General features: G+C 36.1%; 4 protein-coding genes, 1 non-coding gene and 1 pseudogene across 8 annotated transcripts; 3 read left to right on the forward strand and 3 right to left on the reverse strand.

Moving 5' to 3' along the window:
* Positions 1 to 217: 217 nt before the first annotated feature.
* Positions 218 to 1,982, reverse strand: F56D5.2 (DUF4477 domain-containing protein). The gene is made up of 7 exons (NM_069255.3): positions 1,892 to 1,982; positions 1,597 to 1,827; positions 1,434 to 1,550; positions 1,145 to 1,386; positions 795 to 887; positions 390 to 752; positions 218 to 335 (listed from the first exon to the last, which is right to left on the reverse strand). The coding sequence occupies exons 1-7, from the start codon at positions 1,955 to 1,957 to the stop codon at positions 290 to 292; spliced, it is 1,158 nt and encodes a 385-aa protein (NP_501656.2). The 5' UTR covers positions 1,958 to 1,982; the 3' UTR covers positions 218 to 289.
* Positions 1,983 to 3,022: 1,040 nt separating this feature from the next.
* F56D5.3 (NADH:flavin oxidoreductase/NADH oxidase N-terminal domain-containing protein) lies at positions 3,023 to 4,663 on the forward strand. The gene is made up of 4 exons (NM_069256.4): positions 3,023 to 3,313; positions 3,415 to 4,101; positions 4,151 to 4,428; positions 4,481 to 4,663. The coding sequence occupies exons 1-4, from the start codon at positions 3,068 to 3,070 to the stop codon at positions 4,617 to 4,619; spliced, it is 1,350 nt and encodes a 449-aa protein (NP_501657.1). The 5' UTR covers positions 3,023 to 3,067; the 3' UTR covers positions 4,620 to 4,663.
* Positions 4,664 to 5,291: 628 nt separating this feature from the next.
* Positions 5,292 to 16,033, forward strand: F56D5.6. Of its 3 annotated transcripts, NM_069257.4 has the most exons (11): positions 5,292 to 5,496; positions 5,630 to 5,680; positions 8,990 to 9,054; positions 9,102 to 9,198; positions 9,922 to 9,996; positions 10,077 to 10,235; positions 10,292 to 10,438; positions 12,126 to 12,385; positions 12,432 to 12,522; positions 12,566 to 12,775; positions 15,668 to 16,033. In NM_069257.4, the coding sequence occupies exons 1-11, from the start codon at positions 5,433 to 5,435 to the stop codon at positions 15,796 to 15,798; spliced, it is 1,350 nt and encodes a 449-aa protein (NP_501658.2). In that variant the 5' UTR covers positions 5,292 to 5,432; the 3' UTR covers positions 15,799 to 16,033. The 3 variants fall into 3 exon arrangements, with proteins under 3 accessions (NP_501658.2, NP_001263765.1, NP_001263766.1); NM_001276836.3 differs by lacking the exon at positions 9,922 to 9,996 and having other exon boundaries at positions 5,300 to 5,496; positions 15,668 to 16,031; NM_001276837.2 differs by lacking the exons at positions 8,990 to 9,054; positions 9,102 to 9,198; positions 9,922 to 9,996; ... (4 more) ...; positions 12,566 to 12,775; positions 15,668 to 16,033 and adding an exon at positions 6,250 to 6,452 and having other exon boundaries at positions 5,384 to 5,496.
* F56D5.4 lies at positions 5,946 to 7,408 on the reverse strand (annotated as a pseudogene). The gene is made up of 6 exons: positions 7,293 to 7,408; positions 7,168 to 7,238; positions 6,685 to 6,948; positions 6,390 to 6,635; positions 6,165 to 6,338; positions 5,946 to 6,085 (listed from the first exon to the last, which is right to left on the reverse strand). Coding segments are annotated over exons 1-6 (1,011 nt in total).
* On the forward strand, positions 8,686 to 8,706 carry 21ur-13782. Its single transcript, NR_056387.1, has one exon.
* On the reverse strand, positions 10,740 to 11,474 carry F56D5.5 (Coiled-coil domain-containing protein 69; the record flags this gene model as incomplete). The annotated part of the gene is made up of 1 exon (NM_069259.5): positions 10,740 to 11,474. The coding sequence occupies one exon, from the start codon at positions 11,472 to 11,474 to the stop codon at positions 10,740 to 10,742; it is 735 nt and encodes a 244-aa protein (NP_501660.1).
* Positions 16,034 to 16,506: the final 473 nt, after the last annotated feature.

A 16,506-nucleotide genomic window follows, 5' to 3' on the forward strand; every position in this document is an offset into this window, starting at 1 on the left:
AAAGAAAAGACATTTTGAACCCAATGATGATTCAGAGTAGTCTTGAAATACCTAATTTATCAGAGTGATGAGATTTTTGTTGAACACTTCACAAACGAATTATGTATTATTTGAAATATTGGTCGTTCATAAATGTTAAAGACGTTTAAATAGGAAACCATTTTTGTGAACCGGAATGTTTTTAGAATTTGAAGAAGGTGGGGGAAAAAATTGATAGAACCCTAACCATTTTATTTTACTAAACACAATCATACAAAAAAACAAAAAAAAACTTAGAAAAATACAAAAATTATTCTTTATCGGATTGCTTCGAGTTGTTTCCATTGTTGAGAACTCTGAAAGTGTAGTGCTTTTCAGATACTTTATAATAGAAAATAAATGTAACTTACTTCTTGATCAATGATTTCTTCGATTTGCTTTTGCTCTTGCTCTTGCTTTTATCAGAAGAAGGTTGAGTCCCATCTGATTTCAAACTTCTTTGAGATCTCTCCATTGATCCTTTTTCCCCGCCATTTCTTCCGTTATAGTACTTACTAGATGTCGCTTTTGTCGACTTTTTGCTGTGAGCAAGGTTCTTGAGTGATTCCCTCTTTTTAGAATCTTCTGAATTCTCCTGAATTGCCTTCATAGGAAAGCTTCTAGCGTTTTTTGGTGGATGCTTCAAAAGATTCTCAGTTCGATGCGAGAATTCCAAAGTGTCCTTTGCAAAGAGATATTGAGGAGGAAGTTTTTGAATGATAACTTTGATTTCTCTGAAAAAAATATAGGGGCTTCGAAGATTTGAGCAAAACTACTTTTGACGAATATCGCATCTATCTTGGTGAATTGATACAAAAAATGTCTCAAGCAATCCTTCGAACGAACAAGCAATGATGTAGATCAAAGTTCTGTAAAATGTGTTTTTAATTTATAGTCTAAAGTGTACCTAACAAGAATTCAGAGAGATCGAGTTTGGTGAAAAAGTTTCGGTTTTTTCAAAAAATAAAAAATTCTGAAAAGCTCCCAAAATGTTTTCCTGCCTCTAAAACTCTGAAAATTATCAAAAGTTTGCAAAAATTCACATTTGATGCAAATTCCCGGGCCTAGTGAAAAGTAGTGGAAACTACACTGAAACATTTTCAGATCGTGCAATTCAATGTGTTACCTGAAGTAATTAATTTGACTCAAAAGCTGTGGGCAATACTTTTCAGCCGATGCATCAATCTCCAATCTTTCATCTTCCGATCGAACATACTCTTTTTCAGTCGGGCTCAACAGATGCGCATATTTCGATGACTTCCAACTCACAGACGTGAGCCGGAAAATTTCTCCAATTGCACATACTGACTCGAAAATTCTCTTGACATAATCGAAAATTTCTGCCTTTCCTCCAAACTTTGAGAAAACCTGAAAAGGAAAGATTAAAATAAAGTTCAGAATTCAATGTTTTCTACCTTTGTGTTGTTATCAAGCCATTTGACCATTCTAATCATCACTTCTCCAAGTTGTTCACACATTTTTGTAAGAGTTTTGAGGCGGTAAAGTGCAGATAGCTCACCAAGAGAGACAGGCTGAAAAAATGAAATTGACTTTAATATTAATTAGTTTAACAATTACCGTTACTGGCTTAGCTTCTTCATTGGTCCAAACTCTGGTTTTTGCATCTTTTAATCGTCTTCTAATATCCTCTCGATCATCTTTGACAATTCTTGGATTGGCTCCCAGTTCACTGAAATCGAATGACTTGCTTGCATTTTCATCTCCCAATCGAGCCCGTGTGCAATGAGCAACCAAAATTTTCAAATAATTTGCTTTGACAGTTTTTGTGTAAGCGTCGAAAGTTGTAGACTGAAAACTGTATTTTTCAGAAGAAACACTTTACATCTGAAAGACAGAAATTCATTTTACTCACACTCCACTTGAAATAAAAAAGCGCAGCACTTCCGCGACTACTTTTTGAACTTGATTTTGATGACATTGTCCAATAGAAAACTGTTAAATCAGGAAATAAATGTTTTTGGAACGCTGTTATGTTACGCACGTGTATTTTTTTCGGCACGTGAAAATTTTTTTTCAACATGTATATATATATTTTTTCAAATTTGGAATGTCTTATGAAAAACGTCGAAAAGGAGGAACTCATTTAGATTAATTGTTATGCAAAGTGCAGATTTTTAACAACGAATTTTTGAGATCAAATTGTCACAGTTAGCTGATGTTTTCGAACTCTACACATGTGTGAAGGTTCACTCAGTCTGATTGGTTCAAAAGTGGCGGTACGAGTCGCTGATCGGTCTTGCAGTTCTCAATTTCGAGGAAAATCAAACAAGAAGATTAGCCAAAATTAAAAATTTACGTTTTTGAACAGTGTTTTCATTGTTATTCTCATTTATGTTATGAAAACATTTTCAAACGTTTTTTCCTGGATGGTACCATTCATTACATCAAGAACTTCCTGTCACTTTAATGATCTTTTGTTTTTTTGTAGTTTGAATTAAAATGATGATATCCATTGAAATTGAGTGTAGGCGTATCATGATGACAATTAATTAATTTTGATCTTTTGCTACAGGGTTTTCCATAGGTCAGTTAGTAAGTGAAATCTATAAATTTGGATTGTAAACGTTTTTTCAACCTTGATTTTGTGTTTTTTTTCAGTTTTTTATTTATTTTAGATATTTAACATTTAAACTATTGAAGCTTTTAAAAATCATAGTTTTATGTAAAATTGAAAATTGTGGTAAATGACGTTTTAGGCCGAATTAGTTTTTCATTTAAGACTACATTTTATTTCAACATCTAAGAACTTTTTGACATTTTTCGAGCCATTGTTCAAAAAACATCATTGAACACTACACGGTTCAAAATGTTTACACTAGATACACAAACCAATAGAGACACTCTTTTAAGAGGCAAATGGTCAGAGAATTAGACAATGAGACATTCTTTTCTTCTGTGAATTTGTATGTTATAGTGATTAGACAGTTAGGATGACATATATTTGTCAGCACAATTTCTCTTATAAATACAAGAAAATTTTCAGAGATTCTCATATCCATTTCTATTTCATTGAAAAGTTTTTTCAAACATGAAACGATTCCCACATGCTGCAACTGTCTCTTCTAAAGTTCTTGGAGGGAAACTCAATTTTCCAAATGGAATAACCGCTCAAAATAGATTCATGAAAGCTGCAATGACTGAAAGGCTGGCTACATATTCTCTAGATGATTTCAAGAATCATGGCCTTCCAACTGAACAAATTCTGAATATTTACGACAAATGGGGTCACGGCCAATTTGGAATGATTATCACTGGAAATGTATGCGTTGATCCGGTATGTTTTTTGAGTTTTCCCTTTTTGACAAATAATCAATTTCAAATAGTTACTCCATTCTCACTTTTTTTCTTCAGAAATATTAATTTGAATGATTTTAGATCAACTTGGAGGCTGCCGGAAACGCTATAATTTTCAAAGAAGGAGAAAGTTCTAAAAGAAGAAATCTATTTTCTCAATGGGCTCAAAAAATCAAACAAGATGGATCATTGGCTATAATGCAATTATCTCATGCAGGAAGACAAGCTTCTGTTTTTGTGAATCCAACTCCATATGGAGTCTCAGATATTGAATTGAAAACAGATCCACCAGGATCTATGTACGGAAAACCGATTGCATTGACAACAGATCAAATTAAAACTGAAGTTGTTGATCGATTCGTTTACGCCGCAAAATTTGCATATGAATGTGGATTTGATGGGGTACAACTTCATGGTGCTCATGGATATTTGCTTACTCAATTTACATCACCAACTACAAATAATCGAAATGATAAATACGGAGGTTCAATTGAAAATAGAAATCGTGTTATAATTGAAATTTACGATGAGATTCGGAAAGAAATTCCAGAGACAAGTGGATTTTTGATTGGAATTAAAACCAATTCCAAAGAATTTCAAGATAAAGGAACAACTGTGGAGGACGCTAAACAAATGTGCATTGAATATGAGAAACGTGGATTTGACTTCGTGGAACTCACTGGAGGAACTGCCGAGAAATTTGTATTCGCTCATCAAAGAGAGTCGACTGTAATCAGAGAAGCATTCTTTGTGGAATTTGCTGAAACCGTAAGATTTTAGAAAATAAGCGTTGAACTTCAAATTCATAAATGTTCAGATCCGTCCCGTTTTCAAGAACACTGTTGTCTATTTAACTGGAGGATTCAGAACAACTGGTGCAATGGTTGATGCAATTACACGTAATACAACTCAAGGAATTGGATTGGGACGCCCAGCAACTGCAGAACCAGATCTTCCAAAAAAGCTTCTTAATGGAGATGTACCGTCAGCAGTGAAAGATGAATTTAATCCAAATGATATGATTAAACAAATTATGGCAAGTGGATCTCAAATTGAACAAATGGCAAGAAATAGTGTGGAAGGTGCAGGCGGAAAGTAAGTTTTCTTTTCTCTTGATGTTTAGTCATAATACAATTTTAAATTTCAGTGTAATGGATCAAATCACGGATTATAGTGATGAAAAGATGGTGGCTTTATTTACTGAAAAAGCTGCGCAATTGTTTGTAGATGCAGCAAAAGATGCGTTAGCTGGAAAAATTCCTAAAAATATTGTTATCATGAATTGAATTGGTTAAATGTGAAATATAATCTTGTAATAAATGTGTTTTTGAAATTCGTTCACTGTATTGTATAATTAATTATTTCCTGCACTAAGCTGTCAACATAGTGATTTTCTTATAAATCGACCATATGAGCACAGTAGAAAATCCAACAGGATGAGTCATGAGAGTCGTCTCTCAAAGTCTTACGTTAAGCTTGTCATAATGGTATTCACACTTTATTAATTAAAAGCTTTTGCAAAATGTTTTGTGCTTTTTCTGATCTTCCAGACAAGACAAGCGGAGGCGAGAGAACAGGCATTTTAGAATGCCACAAAATTGTGAAATGAAAGATGCTATACATAGTATTACTTCTCTGTTATTGGTATACATTTTAACTCACCATTAGCCTCGGAGCGTCTCTTATTGTTTCGTGTTGGCCAAACTAAATAATTATAAACTATAAAACTCATAATATCTTATAAGATTCCAAATTATTTAAAAAATATTCCTCCATTGTTTGAAATAAATTGAAAGTGAAAAAGGTTTACTCAGTGATCACTGATAAATTTGTTTATAGTTTCCGGTGATTGCTGACTCATTAAAAGACCAATCTGACGCCAATTAAAAATATTGTTTGAATGTGTTCCATGTGCTTTTCTAATTTAAAACATTCTCTCTTCAAAACCAGCCAGCATCAACTCTTACCTGATAGCAAATAACCACCAATTTTCTGATAAAAACGTTTTCTTCTTTTGCTTCACCCACTTATCGACATTTTAATACTCTATTATTACACAATAGTGTACACAAATAATTTGACGCATTTGAATTTTTAAAATGCATGTCAGAAGTCGTACAGTTTTTGGAATTGGAGTATGCATACTTGCTTTTCTGTTAAATGGTAGGTTATTTGCTTTCATAATAAGTTCCTTTTGTTTTAAAGATTTTTTTCAAAACAAAAAGGTTTTGTTCTATTTGGTCTTACAATTCCTTTAACTGAAACAGAAACCAAACACTTTAATTTAAATTTTAAGGATCGGATGCCTCAATTGTTCGAAAAGCGAAACTAGTGAGAGTGATCAGAGGTGAGTATTATTTTATGACTTTTTTGGCGCCAGTCAACAATTTTATGTATAGTGGTAACTGTTTATTTATCAACAAAAATTAAGAGAATGCACCACTCGGTAGTTTGGCTCGCTTGGCGCGCGGATGAGGCGCGACTAGACTACTGTCTCGCGATCTAGTCGCACAATTTTCGCGCGCCGAGCGCGTTTCTTTCGCACACACTACGCGCCCGGTTCGATTTTTTCTCGCTCCCGCCGATTTTCATATTAAAATTGAAAACTTAGATTAATAAGCATCGCGTTTATTACAACAACGAACAATGGAAAAAACAATTTTAAAAAAAATTAACAGATTGAAGACAGCTTGGCTGCAGGTCAATTGAATCCTAGACGGCGAGAGACTGGTGTTGCTGATTATCATTCTCTCTGAAAAGCTCAAGTTAAGCAATTTTATTAAGTTAGTATAGTGAAAAACTCAATGAAATATCTAAAAAAATATACTTACTGTCAGTTAGGCCCGTGAAACGAATATTGGACACGTCGAAATTTTCATGTTCTCCGATGATCTTTTTAACACCCTCCCATTTAAGACTGTGATCCAGTGAATGTACAACAACAATGACCAAATTTCGATTCTGTCCACGCACACCAAGAATGTTGGCGCCATTTGGTTGTATATCTGTAAAAATTATATTTAGAAAGTTGTAGTTCAGTTTTTTTTATTGATCACCTCTTGAACCTCTTGTCCTGATCGATTTCTCAACTGGACGGGATCCAAAAAACCCATAGAAGATGTTCCTTTTGGCATAGACACATTGCTCAAAGCTTTCTGGAAAAAACGAAGGCGCTGCAGTTGTTCGATTTTAATATTGATTTTGTTCTTGACTCCAAGTGTAGCCTTGATGACATCTTTGGAAATTCCTTACCAGATTAAATTTAGAGTGCCAGGGCGCAAGAATTGGGGCAGGAAGGAGCTCTGAAAAAAGAGATAATATTTTTTCAATTGATTTATAAGTTCTACTCACTTTCTGGTAAATTTTGATCGTTGTAAAGAGTTGGTTTCTCGTCGTACATCCATGAAATTATGTTTGAGTTTTCTTCTCGAATTCCAACGCGGAACAAATTCGGCGGCTTGAGCATTGAACTCCGGGAGCTGCTTCGGTCGAACTCTTTGGCCAGAATTTTGGAGATTTTGTTGATTCTGTGAAGTTTGCGGTGTTGAACATGATGGAAGTTCGTCGTTTCGTGGTCGGGTGTGAAGAAAACGATACGCGCGGCCGTATGAGCATCTGAAAAGCATATAAATGAATTTTTGAATTTTTTCGCGGAAAAATTGCGAAATTTTTCGCTATTTCTCGGATTTTTCTAAAAAGTCCGGTGATTTTCCGGCCAACTCATTTCCCGACAAGATTAAAATGGCAAATATTCTCGTTGCGGGTCGCCACGTCATGTGTGGACCTGAAAATATTGATTTTTTGCAAAGACCCAGGATTCGGGGGGAAACTGACGTGCAGGCGTTGCCTTTCGAGCAATATCCGTTTGCAAAGTATCGACAATCTGTTTCATGACGTGGCATTTGCTGAAAAATGTGGAAAATTTGAGGAAAAACGGGCGAAAATGAGCAAAAATTAACGGAAATGCGACGAAAATGAAAATAAAAAAGAAAGTGCGGTGGAGCGCGTTTGCACCGGAGAAAAGCGGAGGGAAGTTTAAATTTAGTTTTTTCGTGGAATTTTCAGTTTTCGCCATTTTCGAACTTAATTTTCGACGGAAACTTGAAATAACGCCAAAAAAATTGGCTGTAATTCGATTTTGCTTTGCAAAAATAAATAATTTTCGGTAAAAGTGGGGAAAAATCGATTATTTTTCACAAAAATGGTGATTATTTTGTGGAAAATTTGATAATTTTCCCGAAAAATCAATAATTTTCCCGAAAAGTCAATAATTTTGTGGAGAAATCGATAATTTTGTTGAAAATAAATCGATAAACGGATTGTCGTTCGTGTTGCGCGTACGGGGCGCGGAAGGGGTTCGGCAGGAGTGCGGACGGGGCGCGGACGGGACGCGCACAGAACTCGGAAGGAAGAACTCGGACGCACAGAACTCGGACTTCGCGAACTTATTACTTTCAGACAGTCTCGCTGTCAAAACAGGTTGATATATCTTCACTTATATCTTATATATGTATGATGCAAGCATATGACATATAATAATTGCCAATCTAGTCTCTTTCAGCTTTCAGTAATATGGTTCCATGGCATGCCACAATACTAAACGTATAAAATATGACAACGAGACATGTGATCCAGAAAATTATTTTGAAGATGTTTACGCAAACTATACATATCTTTTATATCTTTCTATCGGAACGTATTCTTGGCATTTTAAGGCAACTTTCTGGCAAAAACCTGCCAACTCATTGAAAACACTTTAAAAGCGGAGTATAAGCCAGTCGGAATTTTGTCTAACTGTAAATACACTTATAATAACCCTAAACGGCAGAACATCATAATAAAACATTCTAAAATTTTTTAGATTTTTCAAATTTCCGGTCAAAGTTTTGGCAAATTGCCAAACTTTTGAAAAATATAAGCTTTTGAGGAAATCCAAAGGAATTTTGCATGTTCTGACCACTACAATGCTACAATAAAAATAATTAAAGCAAAATTAAAGTGCAAAAATGTAGGAAACACATTATTTTTGTCGACTTCCAAAGTTATGAGTGCAAAAACTGAGTAATTTCCACTTTTTTCACAGTAAATAAAACATTTTCAAAAATAATTGGAGTTTTGTGTTATGATATTCGGACATTTTGGCACCATTGGAGTATTTTTTAACACTTTCCTCACTGTCGTTACTCCACCCTTAACAAAGTTGGCAACAACCTACCAACAAAAGTATTTTACATCGTAACATCATGAGATCATCAGTACGATGTTTTTGATAGATTTTAATACAATTTCGTTGTAAAATCAAGACTACTGTTTTCTTCCGATCTCATATCAGAATTTCAATTGAAATTTTGGTTTTTCTGTAACTAGCATGGCTGCAAAACTTTTACAATTAACGTATAGAACGAATACAATCCACTTTTGTTCGAAAATATGTCTTAAAGCAACTTTATGTTTGCAAGAAATGGATTAATAAATCTTATGTAGACACTTTGGCAGTTTCAAAGTGTTCTTTTCACAATCCCAGCTCGCCTCTTCCGCGCTCCAGTCACGCCCTATCCTCGCGCCAGGCGCATTTCACCTCTTTCCGCGCGCCAGTCGCACCCAAGTCGCGCCCCAGGAGGAGCCAACTACCGAGCAGAGAAGACAAGGCTTGCAGATGGAACACCATTTGAAAGATACACTGAAAAAGGAAAAGTTATTCCAGCACTTCCGACCGATGAGGTAGATATAAGTATATTTCGAAAATTGAGAAATTTCATAATTTGCAGGAAGAAGTTGAAGACTTAAATGATCCGAGAATTGGGCATCTTGATAAAGATGGAGGACTTTCAGTTCCCGTCGATGAAAATGGACGTGTTTTAAAAGGTACCGTATATTCTCTATTAGTGCTGCATGCAGCACTAATTTCCAGGCACTCTTTTAATGCAGCACTATTAGAGACTGCAGTACTACTGGAGACTGCAGCATTAATTTTCGAACGGCTATTTTCAATTATAGATCACTAGTTTTTAGTCACAAAAGCTCATTTTTTAAGCAGAAATTCATAAAAATTGCGAACTTTTGTAACAAAAAGACCCAATAATTCAATTACTTTTGTAAATTATCAAAAAATCATCAAAAATATACAAAAAAAATACCCAAAAATATCGAAACTGTCAAGTGACTCTTCCAATAGAAAATGGGGTGCAGCACTAATAGAGACTGCAGCACTATTTTTTGGACATTTTTTGAATGCAGCACTATTAGAGACTGCAGTACTACTGGATATGCAGCACTAATAGAGAATATACGGTATGTTTTGTAAACGGAAACAAAGATAAATGAAAGAATTCCATGCTAGGCAGAAACGTAATACATGTATTCCTTCTAGCTTTTGTGTGTTTGTTGTCTGAAATTTTACGCATATTTTTTTTTTGAGTTATTGAAAGTTCACCTGACACGAGTATAGGAGCAAGGCGTAGACGTAGGTCGCCTTTAAAGTAGGCAGGGCATTTCTGAGCCTCCGAGGATGAATAGGCGATCTTGCCAAATTTTGCGTAGAATTTTCAGGTACCTCTGTTAATTTACTTTTAATTTTAATATTCACAGAATTCGAATATCTCATGCAACCTATCACAATTGAAATCGATATTGATGAAAAAGAATCAAAGAAAACACCAGAAGGTATAGCTTACAGAAGACATTGAGTTTTAAATCATTAACTTAAAACATCATAGGTTCAGAAAATTGTAATAAAATTCCAGATGATACTTACAACATTCCGAATGCACCACAAAATGGAGAGCAACAAGATTACAAGCCTTACCCAAATAATCAAGATTTATCACCAAAAGCTGAGTTTTTACCAGAAGGACAAGAAACTGCCGGGGAAGAATATGATGACGTTGAAAAGGAACCAAATGGTAATTTCTATAAAATATAACCTCTGAAGTATGTACGATACTGAAATATTTTTTAGAATCAGTTCCCGATGTTCCTGGATTGCCAAAACTTGATTATACGGATTCTGGTGAGTCTGATGAAGACTTGAAGACTGATGATGCAGTGGATGATGGAGAAACAAATGTCGATGGAGGCGATGAAGAGCTCAAGAGAACAGATATTGGTGAGTTAGTTAGAACTTTTAAAGTTTGTTTGCAAATAATTTAGAAAGTGATCCCTGACTTCGGAAATAGTTCAACTGTTATATTTAGTTTGATAACTTAGCTCATATCCGTCTTAACTGTTTTGCAACAGTATTTCTTGTATATTAGAGTTTATAGAAGTTTATTATTAATCGTAGACAAAGAAAATCATCAGAGAAGTGTAAGTCAAAACATTTTAAAAGTCGTACATTGAATAGATATTGCAAATTGTTCTTACGGTTTCTTAATACTCCAAGAGGGTTTCTAATGGATTGTATTCTTTTATTGAATATTGTCCAAGTGTCGCTCCAAAATTCTATTTCTTCGCTGCAGCTCCAAAATTTGAATTTTGTAATCTTTTTGCATCTCTGTATGAGTTTCCGATGCATCTCTCAGATATCCGAGCAACTCATTTTCTTTGGCAGTCATGTTCTTCTGAAGAGATTTCATTTCATTGCGAAGAATCTGAGCTTCTCTTTTTGCATCGTTCATTTCTTCTTCCATACGGCCTTTTTCAGTTAGATTCTGAAAAGTTTTTCCTTCCATGTCCACCAATAGTCTTTTCACTTCTTCTTCTTTCTCTTTTAAAGCTTCCTTGACACTTCTCGTCTCTGTTTGAAGAAAATCGACAAATTGATCCTCTGCTGGTAATTGTGGTTGGTGACCATTTTGATAGAACGTCAGTAATTCCGAAAGAAACATCGAATTTCTCTTTTCTGCTTCCAGATCCTTTTTCAACTGCTCGTGAACTGTATTTGCGATTGTCAGTTTCTTTCCCTCCCGTCCAAGTTCTTCTTTTAAAAATGCGATTTCTGTTTTCAATTTCTTGGTTTCAAGGTTTGAAATTTCAACAGAAAGATTACGTCGAACTGGTAAATTGTTCAGAGCATTGACTTCAAGCTTCACTTTGAACATTTTCAGCAGGTCATCTCTGAACTCATTCTGCTCGCGGAGCATTTGAACTTCGGCTTGTGAAGATTTCAATAACACTCGGATGTATTCGACGTTTTCAGTCATAGTTTTTGTCGGGGGGTCTGGAATGAAATACTTTTATAGTTCAGTATAATGCTATTGAAAAAATAGTGCAAGAGGGTACAGTAAGAGAATAGAAAACACTGTTTAAAAAAAACAATCGTGGAAATATTGGAACAGCAAAAACAAAGATATGTAGGCTGAAAAATGCAAAACTATAAAGAAAATTAGTCAAATCGAGAAACTGGTAATTCTCTAAAAGACGATTGATATACAAATGAGCATGTTCTTCCAAGAATACATTTGGGTGTATTTAAGGGTGGTAAATGGGCGAAGAATGCTCTATTGAGCGTCCAAGGGAGACGATGTGCTGGCCTGAAATGGGAAAATAGAAGGCCGTCTGGAGATAATAAATACCAACTTGGTACATAAAAGAGTGTCATGTTAATGATTTATGACATATATTGATCAGTCGGGAAAACAGAATTTAAACATTGAATATGTTATATCGGCTGCTTTAGGCGATCAAAAACAATTTGGATTTTAAAAATGTTGATACCAATAATCAAGATTTGATAAATTTTATTTGTAACACCAAAAAAAAGAGATATAAACTGGTAAAGTAGATATACAAGAAATTAGACTTCTAAAAAATATCGTAGTTGTAAAACTCATTAAAAAAAATTTTTATTTAAGAGGTCATTATACCAAGTAGCAAGATAGAATTGGCAATTTCAAGAGACGAAGTTGATGAAAGCAATAAATCAGCAGATGAAGTTGAAAAAGAAGTTCAAACTGGAAATCAAGATGATGGGAATAGTGAACAATCTTCTGATTTACCAAAGAATCGAGATCGTATCGATACTGATTCGGCTGTGGAAGAAGTTGGTGAGCCAGAGAAGAATAATGACAATGTGGAAGAAGTGAACGAAAGTGGGAACGTAATTTTAGATGAGGTTAGTTGTTTACAACTGTCCAATAGGTTCCATAACTTTTTTGCAGGATGAAAACATCGAAGACAACGTCGAGTTAGCAAGAGATTTTGGAAAAGCAATTTATGAGAATGTTATGATAAAGGCTAAGGAGATTGATGGTAAGATCTAGTTTCTCTGTACTCCAAAAAATTTTTATTCCAGAAATTGAAACAGAATCCGAAGTTCAAGATTCCGACGTAGGAGATGTAGATCCAAATGCCATCAATGTCGAATCAGAAATTGCTGATTCTCCAGAAGAGAGTGTAGTTGACGCAGACAATTTGGACGGTGTTGTTCTTCCTGATCAGACCCTTACTGATGAGGAGATAGCAAAGATCGCTGATGAGAGTTTGAAGCCAATTCAACCAGCAGGTAACCAGAAAAAATTAAGCAAAAGAATGAGAAGTGTAAAATAAATAAGAAAATTATTGTAAACCAGCCGATGACCGCGCCTCCGGCGCGGCCAACGACTGGCGGAGTTTAAAATGTATAACAAATAGCTGTCCTTTTAATCATTCAAAAATGTCTCATTAAAAAAAGTTGAAACTTCATCGATTAAATCGCATTTTCTCCTTCCATGGTATACGATTCAGAAAATTCAAAGAGACAGTTAGAATGTTCTGATTTTTCTACTAACACATTATCATTATCAGGCTTTCGAAAAAATTCCACAGAGTTACAGTTTTTTTAATAAGTTAATAACTTTCCTTAACTGGAGAAGTCTGAATAATTAACTACTAAGTTCTTTGAATATAGATGTAACGAAACAAATAAAAACTCCTACAGTTATAGGAGGTTGTAGAGCATTTCAGAACTTTTTTGAATTTTCCAGATGATTCTAGAACAGTCTAGAATTTTCTTGAAACTTCCAGAAGGTGCTGAAACAAAAAAATTGATTCCAGAACAAAAATTTGGATTTCCCGCCAAGCATTTTCCTCAGAAAATTTGAATTTCCCTCCAAAATCTTTTTTCTCAGAAAATCTGAGTTTCCCGCAAAATTTTTTTTCCCAGCAAATTTGAATTCCCGCCAAAATTGTTCTCAGAAAATTTGAATTCCCGCCAAAATTTCTTTTCTCATAAATTTTAAAGTTCCCGCCCATATTTTTAAGGGTCTCTCCACGATGGGTCTCGCCAGTTCCAGGTGGTACTTAAGCTAACAAAAAGTTTCTCAGAAAATTTGAATTTCCCGCCAAAAATTTTTTCTCAGAAAATTTGAATTTCCCGCCAAAAATTTTTCACTGAAAATTTGAATTTCCCGCTAAAATTTTTTCACTGAAAATTTGAATTTCCCGCTTAAATTTTTTCACTGAAAATTTGAATTTCCCGCCAAAAATTTTTTTCACTGAAAATTTGAATTTCCCGCCAAAATTTTTTCACTGAAAATTTGAATTTCCCGCCAAAATTTTTCTCACAGAAAATTTGAATTTCCCGCCAAAAATTTTTCACTGAAAATTTGAATTTCCCGCCAAAATTTTTTCACTGAAAATTTGAATTTCCCGCCAAAATTTTTTCACTGAAAATTTGAATTTCCCGCCAAAAATTTTTTCACTGAAAATTTAAATTTCCCTCCAAAATATTTTTCTCAGAAAATTTAAATTTCCCGCCAAAATATTTTTCACAGAAAATTTAAATTTCCCGCCAAAATATTTTTCTCAGAAAGTTTAAATTTCCCGCCAAAATTTTGGGTCTTACCATGGTGGGTCTCACCACGACGGGTCTCACCACGATGGGTCTCACCACGATGGGTCTCACCACGATGGGTCTCACCACGATGGGTCTCACCACGATGGGTCTCGCCACGATGGGTCTCGCCACGATGGGTCTCGCTACGATGGGTCTCACCACGATGGGTCTTTCCACGATGGGTCTCACCACGGTGGGTCTCGGCACGATGGGTCTCACCACGATGGGTCTCACCACGATGGGTCTTTCCACGATGGGTCTCACCACGGTGGGTCTCGCCACGATGGGTCTCGCCACGATGGGTCTCACCACGATGGGTCTCACCACGATGGGTCTCACCACGATGGGTCTCACCACGATGGGTCTCACCACGATGGGTCTCACCACGATGGGTCTCACCACGATGGGTCTCACCACGATGGGTCTCACCACGATGGGTCTCACCACGATGGGTCTCACCACGATGGGTCTCACCACGATGGGTCTCGCCACGATGGGTCTCGCCAAGATGGGTCTCACCACGATGGGTCTCGCCACGATGGGTCTCACCACGATGGGTCTTTCCACGATGGGTCTCACCACGGTGGGTCTCACCACGACGGGTCTCACCACGATGGGTCTCACCACGATGGGTCTCACCACGATGGGTCTCACCACGATGGGTCTTTCCACGATGGGTCTCACCACGGTGGGTCTCGCCACGATGGGTCTCGCCACGATGGCTCTCGCCACGAAGATCTCGCAGCAACATTTTTTTAATTTTCCAGAAGGTTCTAGAACAATCCAGAATTTTTTCGAATTTTCCAGAAGGTTCTGGAACATTCCAGAATTTTCTAGAATTTTCCAGAAGGTTCTAAAGCTTTTCAGAATTTTCCAGAAGGTTCTGGAACATTCTAGAATTTTCCAGAAATTCCCAGAAGGTTCTGGAACATTTCAGAATTTTCCCGAAGTTTCCAATTTCCCTTCCAAAGACGGAAAGTCAATTTTTCATAAACTACCGTAATCCTACCGTACTCCTACCGTACTCCTACAGTACTCCTACAGTACTATTACAGTACCCCGACCATATTCCACTACTAACCGCAAACCTATATCTCTTCAAAAGACAAAAACACAATTTTTCATAAACTACAGTAATCCTACCGTACTCCTACAGTACTCCTACAGTACTCCTACAGTACTACTACAGTACCCCGACCATATCCCACTACTAACCTCAAACCTATATCTCTTCAAAAGACAAAAACACAATTTTTCCCAAACTACAGTAATCCTACCGTACTCCTACAGTACTCCTACAGTACTACTACAGTACCCCGCCCATATCCCCCTACTAACCCCAAACTAATATCCCTCCAACAGCCGAAAACACCTTGCCTTTGTAAGCTATGACGTCACTTGTTAACAAACGGACACTATTTTTTTATATATAGGTAATGATTCTTCAATAAGGTGCTGGTTTTTACAATTTTCGATTCAAAATGAAAAAAAGCTATAAGTCAGAAAAAATAAAACAGTTTGATCTTGTTCTCTCTAAAATCAAAAACATTTTGAATTGTCTTCTTAAAATCTCATTGCCAGACCCTGAAACTCCATCCAAACCAGTCGTTCGAGGTGGGCGAATAGGAAGTGGAGTTCAACCGGATTCTGCAACACAACACAACATTCTTCTTCAATTTATCACAATTTCTCTAATTTTATTGTTTGTCTAATTACTATGTCCCTAAAAATTCTTGTCAGCTCAGTTCCCATATCACATTTTGTACGCAATTACATTTGATTTGAAGCTGTTTTTCATTTTCAAATCTATAAATAAAAATAATATTATAACCGTCATGTTCCACAAACCTATTGTAGATTTAATTTTAACTTCTTGTTGTAAACCTCTCAAATATCAGGTTGTCCCATAAGTTTTTGTACTATTTTTTTTTGAAAAAAATTTATTTCTCTCAAGCGACAAGTAGTACTATTCACACAAGTATTCACCATTAGTGTCCACCACTTGTTGCCATTTACTAGGTAACATCATGATGCCACGGGAGAAGAAATCCGGCGAACGCGATGAGAAGAAAGTGGAGAGTTCAGTTTTGAGATACTCTTCGTCGTCGAATTGCTTGTCGCGCATGTAGTCACTGAGAGACAAGAACAAATGGTAGTCGGTTGGTGCAAGATCTGGAGAATATGGTGGATGCGGTAAAACAGTCCAACCAAGATCTTGCAGCTTTTGGAAAGTCTTCTTGGCGACATGAGGCCTAGCATTATCGTGAAGAAAATATAGTTTTTCATATTTTCCGTTGGTCTTTTCTGCAACTCGGTCCAATTGGGCACAATAGTAATCAGCAGTGATAGTTTTATTAGTTGGCAACAATTCCCAGTGCACGGGTCCTTGAACACCCCACCAGACACAGATCATAATCTTT

This window comes from Caenorhabditis elegans, chromosome IV, assembly GCF_000002985.6.
Source record: "Caenorhabditis elegans chromosome IV".
Taxonomy (NCBI): Eukaryota; Metazoa; Nematoda; class Chromadorea; order Rhabditida; family Rhabditidae; genus Caenorhabditis; species Caenorhabditis elegans.

What these genes read in the sequence shown, in the direction of transcription:
- F56D5.3 (NM_069256.4), top strand. Translation starts at nt 3,068, where the DNA reads ATGAAACGATTCCCACATGCTGCAACTGTCTCTTCTAAAGTTCTTGGA. An exon ending in GAAATGTATGCGTTGATCCG is followed by an intron (nt 3,314 to 3,414) that starts GTATGTTTTTTG and finishes GAATGATTTTAG; the next exon opens with ATCAACTTGGAGGCTGCCGG. An exon ending in TTGTGGAATTTGCTGAAACC is followed by an intron (nt 4,102 to 4,150) that starts GTAAGATTTTAG and finishes ATAAATGTTCAG; the next exon opens with ATCCGTCCCGTTTTCAAGAA.
- F56D5.2 (NM_069255.3), bottom strand. Translation starts at nt 1,957, where the DNA reads ATGTCATCAAAATCAAGTTCAAAAAGTAGTCGCGGAAGTGCTGCGCTT. An exon ending in AAGAAGCTAAGCCAGTAACG is followed by an intron (nt 1,551 to 1,596) that starts GTAATTGTTAAA and finishes TCATTTTTTCAG; the next exon opens with CCTGTCTCTCTTGGTGAGCT. An exon ending in AGTCAAATTAATTACTTCAG is followed by an intron (nt 888 to 1,144) that starts GTAACACATTGA and finishes CACATTTTACAG; the next exon opens with AACTTTGATCTACATCATTG.
- F56D5.6 (NM_069257.4), top strand. Translation starts at nt 5,433, where the DNA reads ATGCATGTCAGAAGTCGTACAGTTTTTGGAATTGGAGTATGCATACTT. An exon ending in ACTAGTGAGAGTGATCAGAG is followed by an intron (nt 5,681 to 8,989) that starts GTGAGTATTATT and finishes CAAGGCTTGCAG; the next exon opens with ATGGAACACCATTTGAAAGA. An exon ending in CAGCACTTCCGACCGATGAG is followed by an intron (nt 9,055 to 9,101) that starts GTAGATATAAGT and finishes CATAATTTGCAG; the next exon opens with GAAGAAGTTGAAGACTTAAA.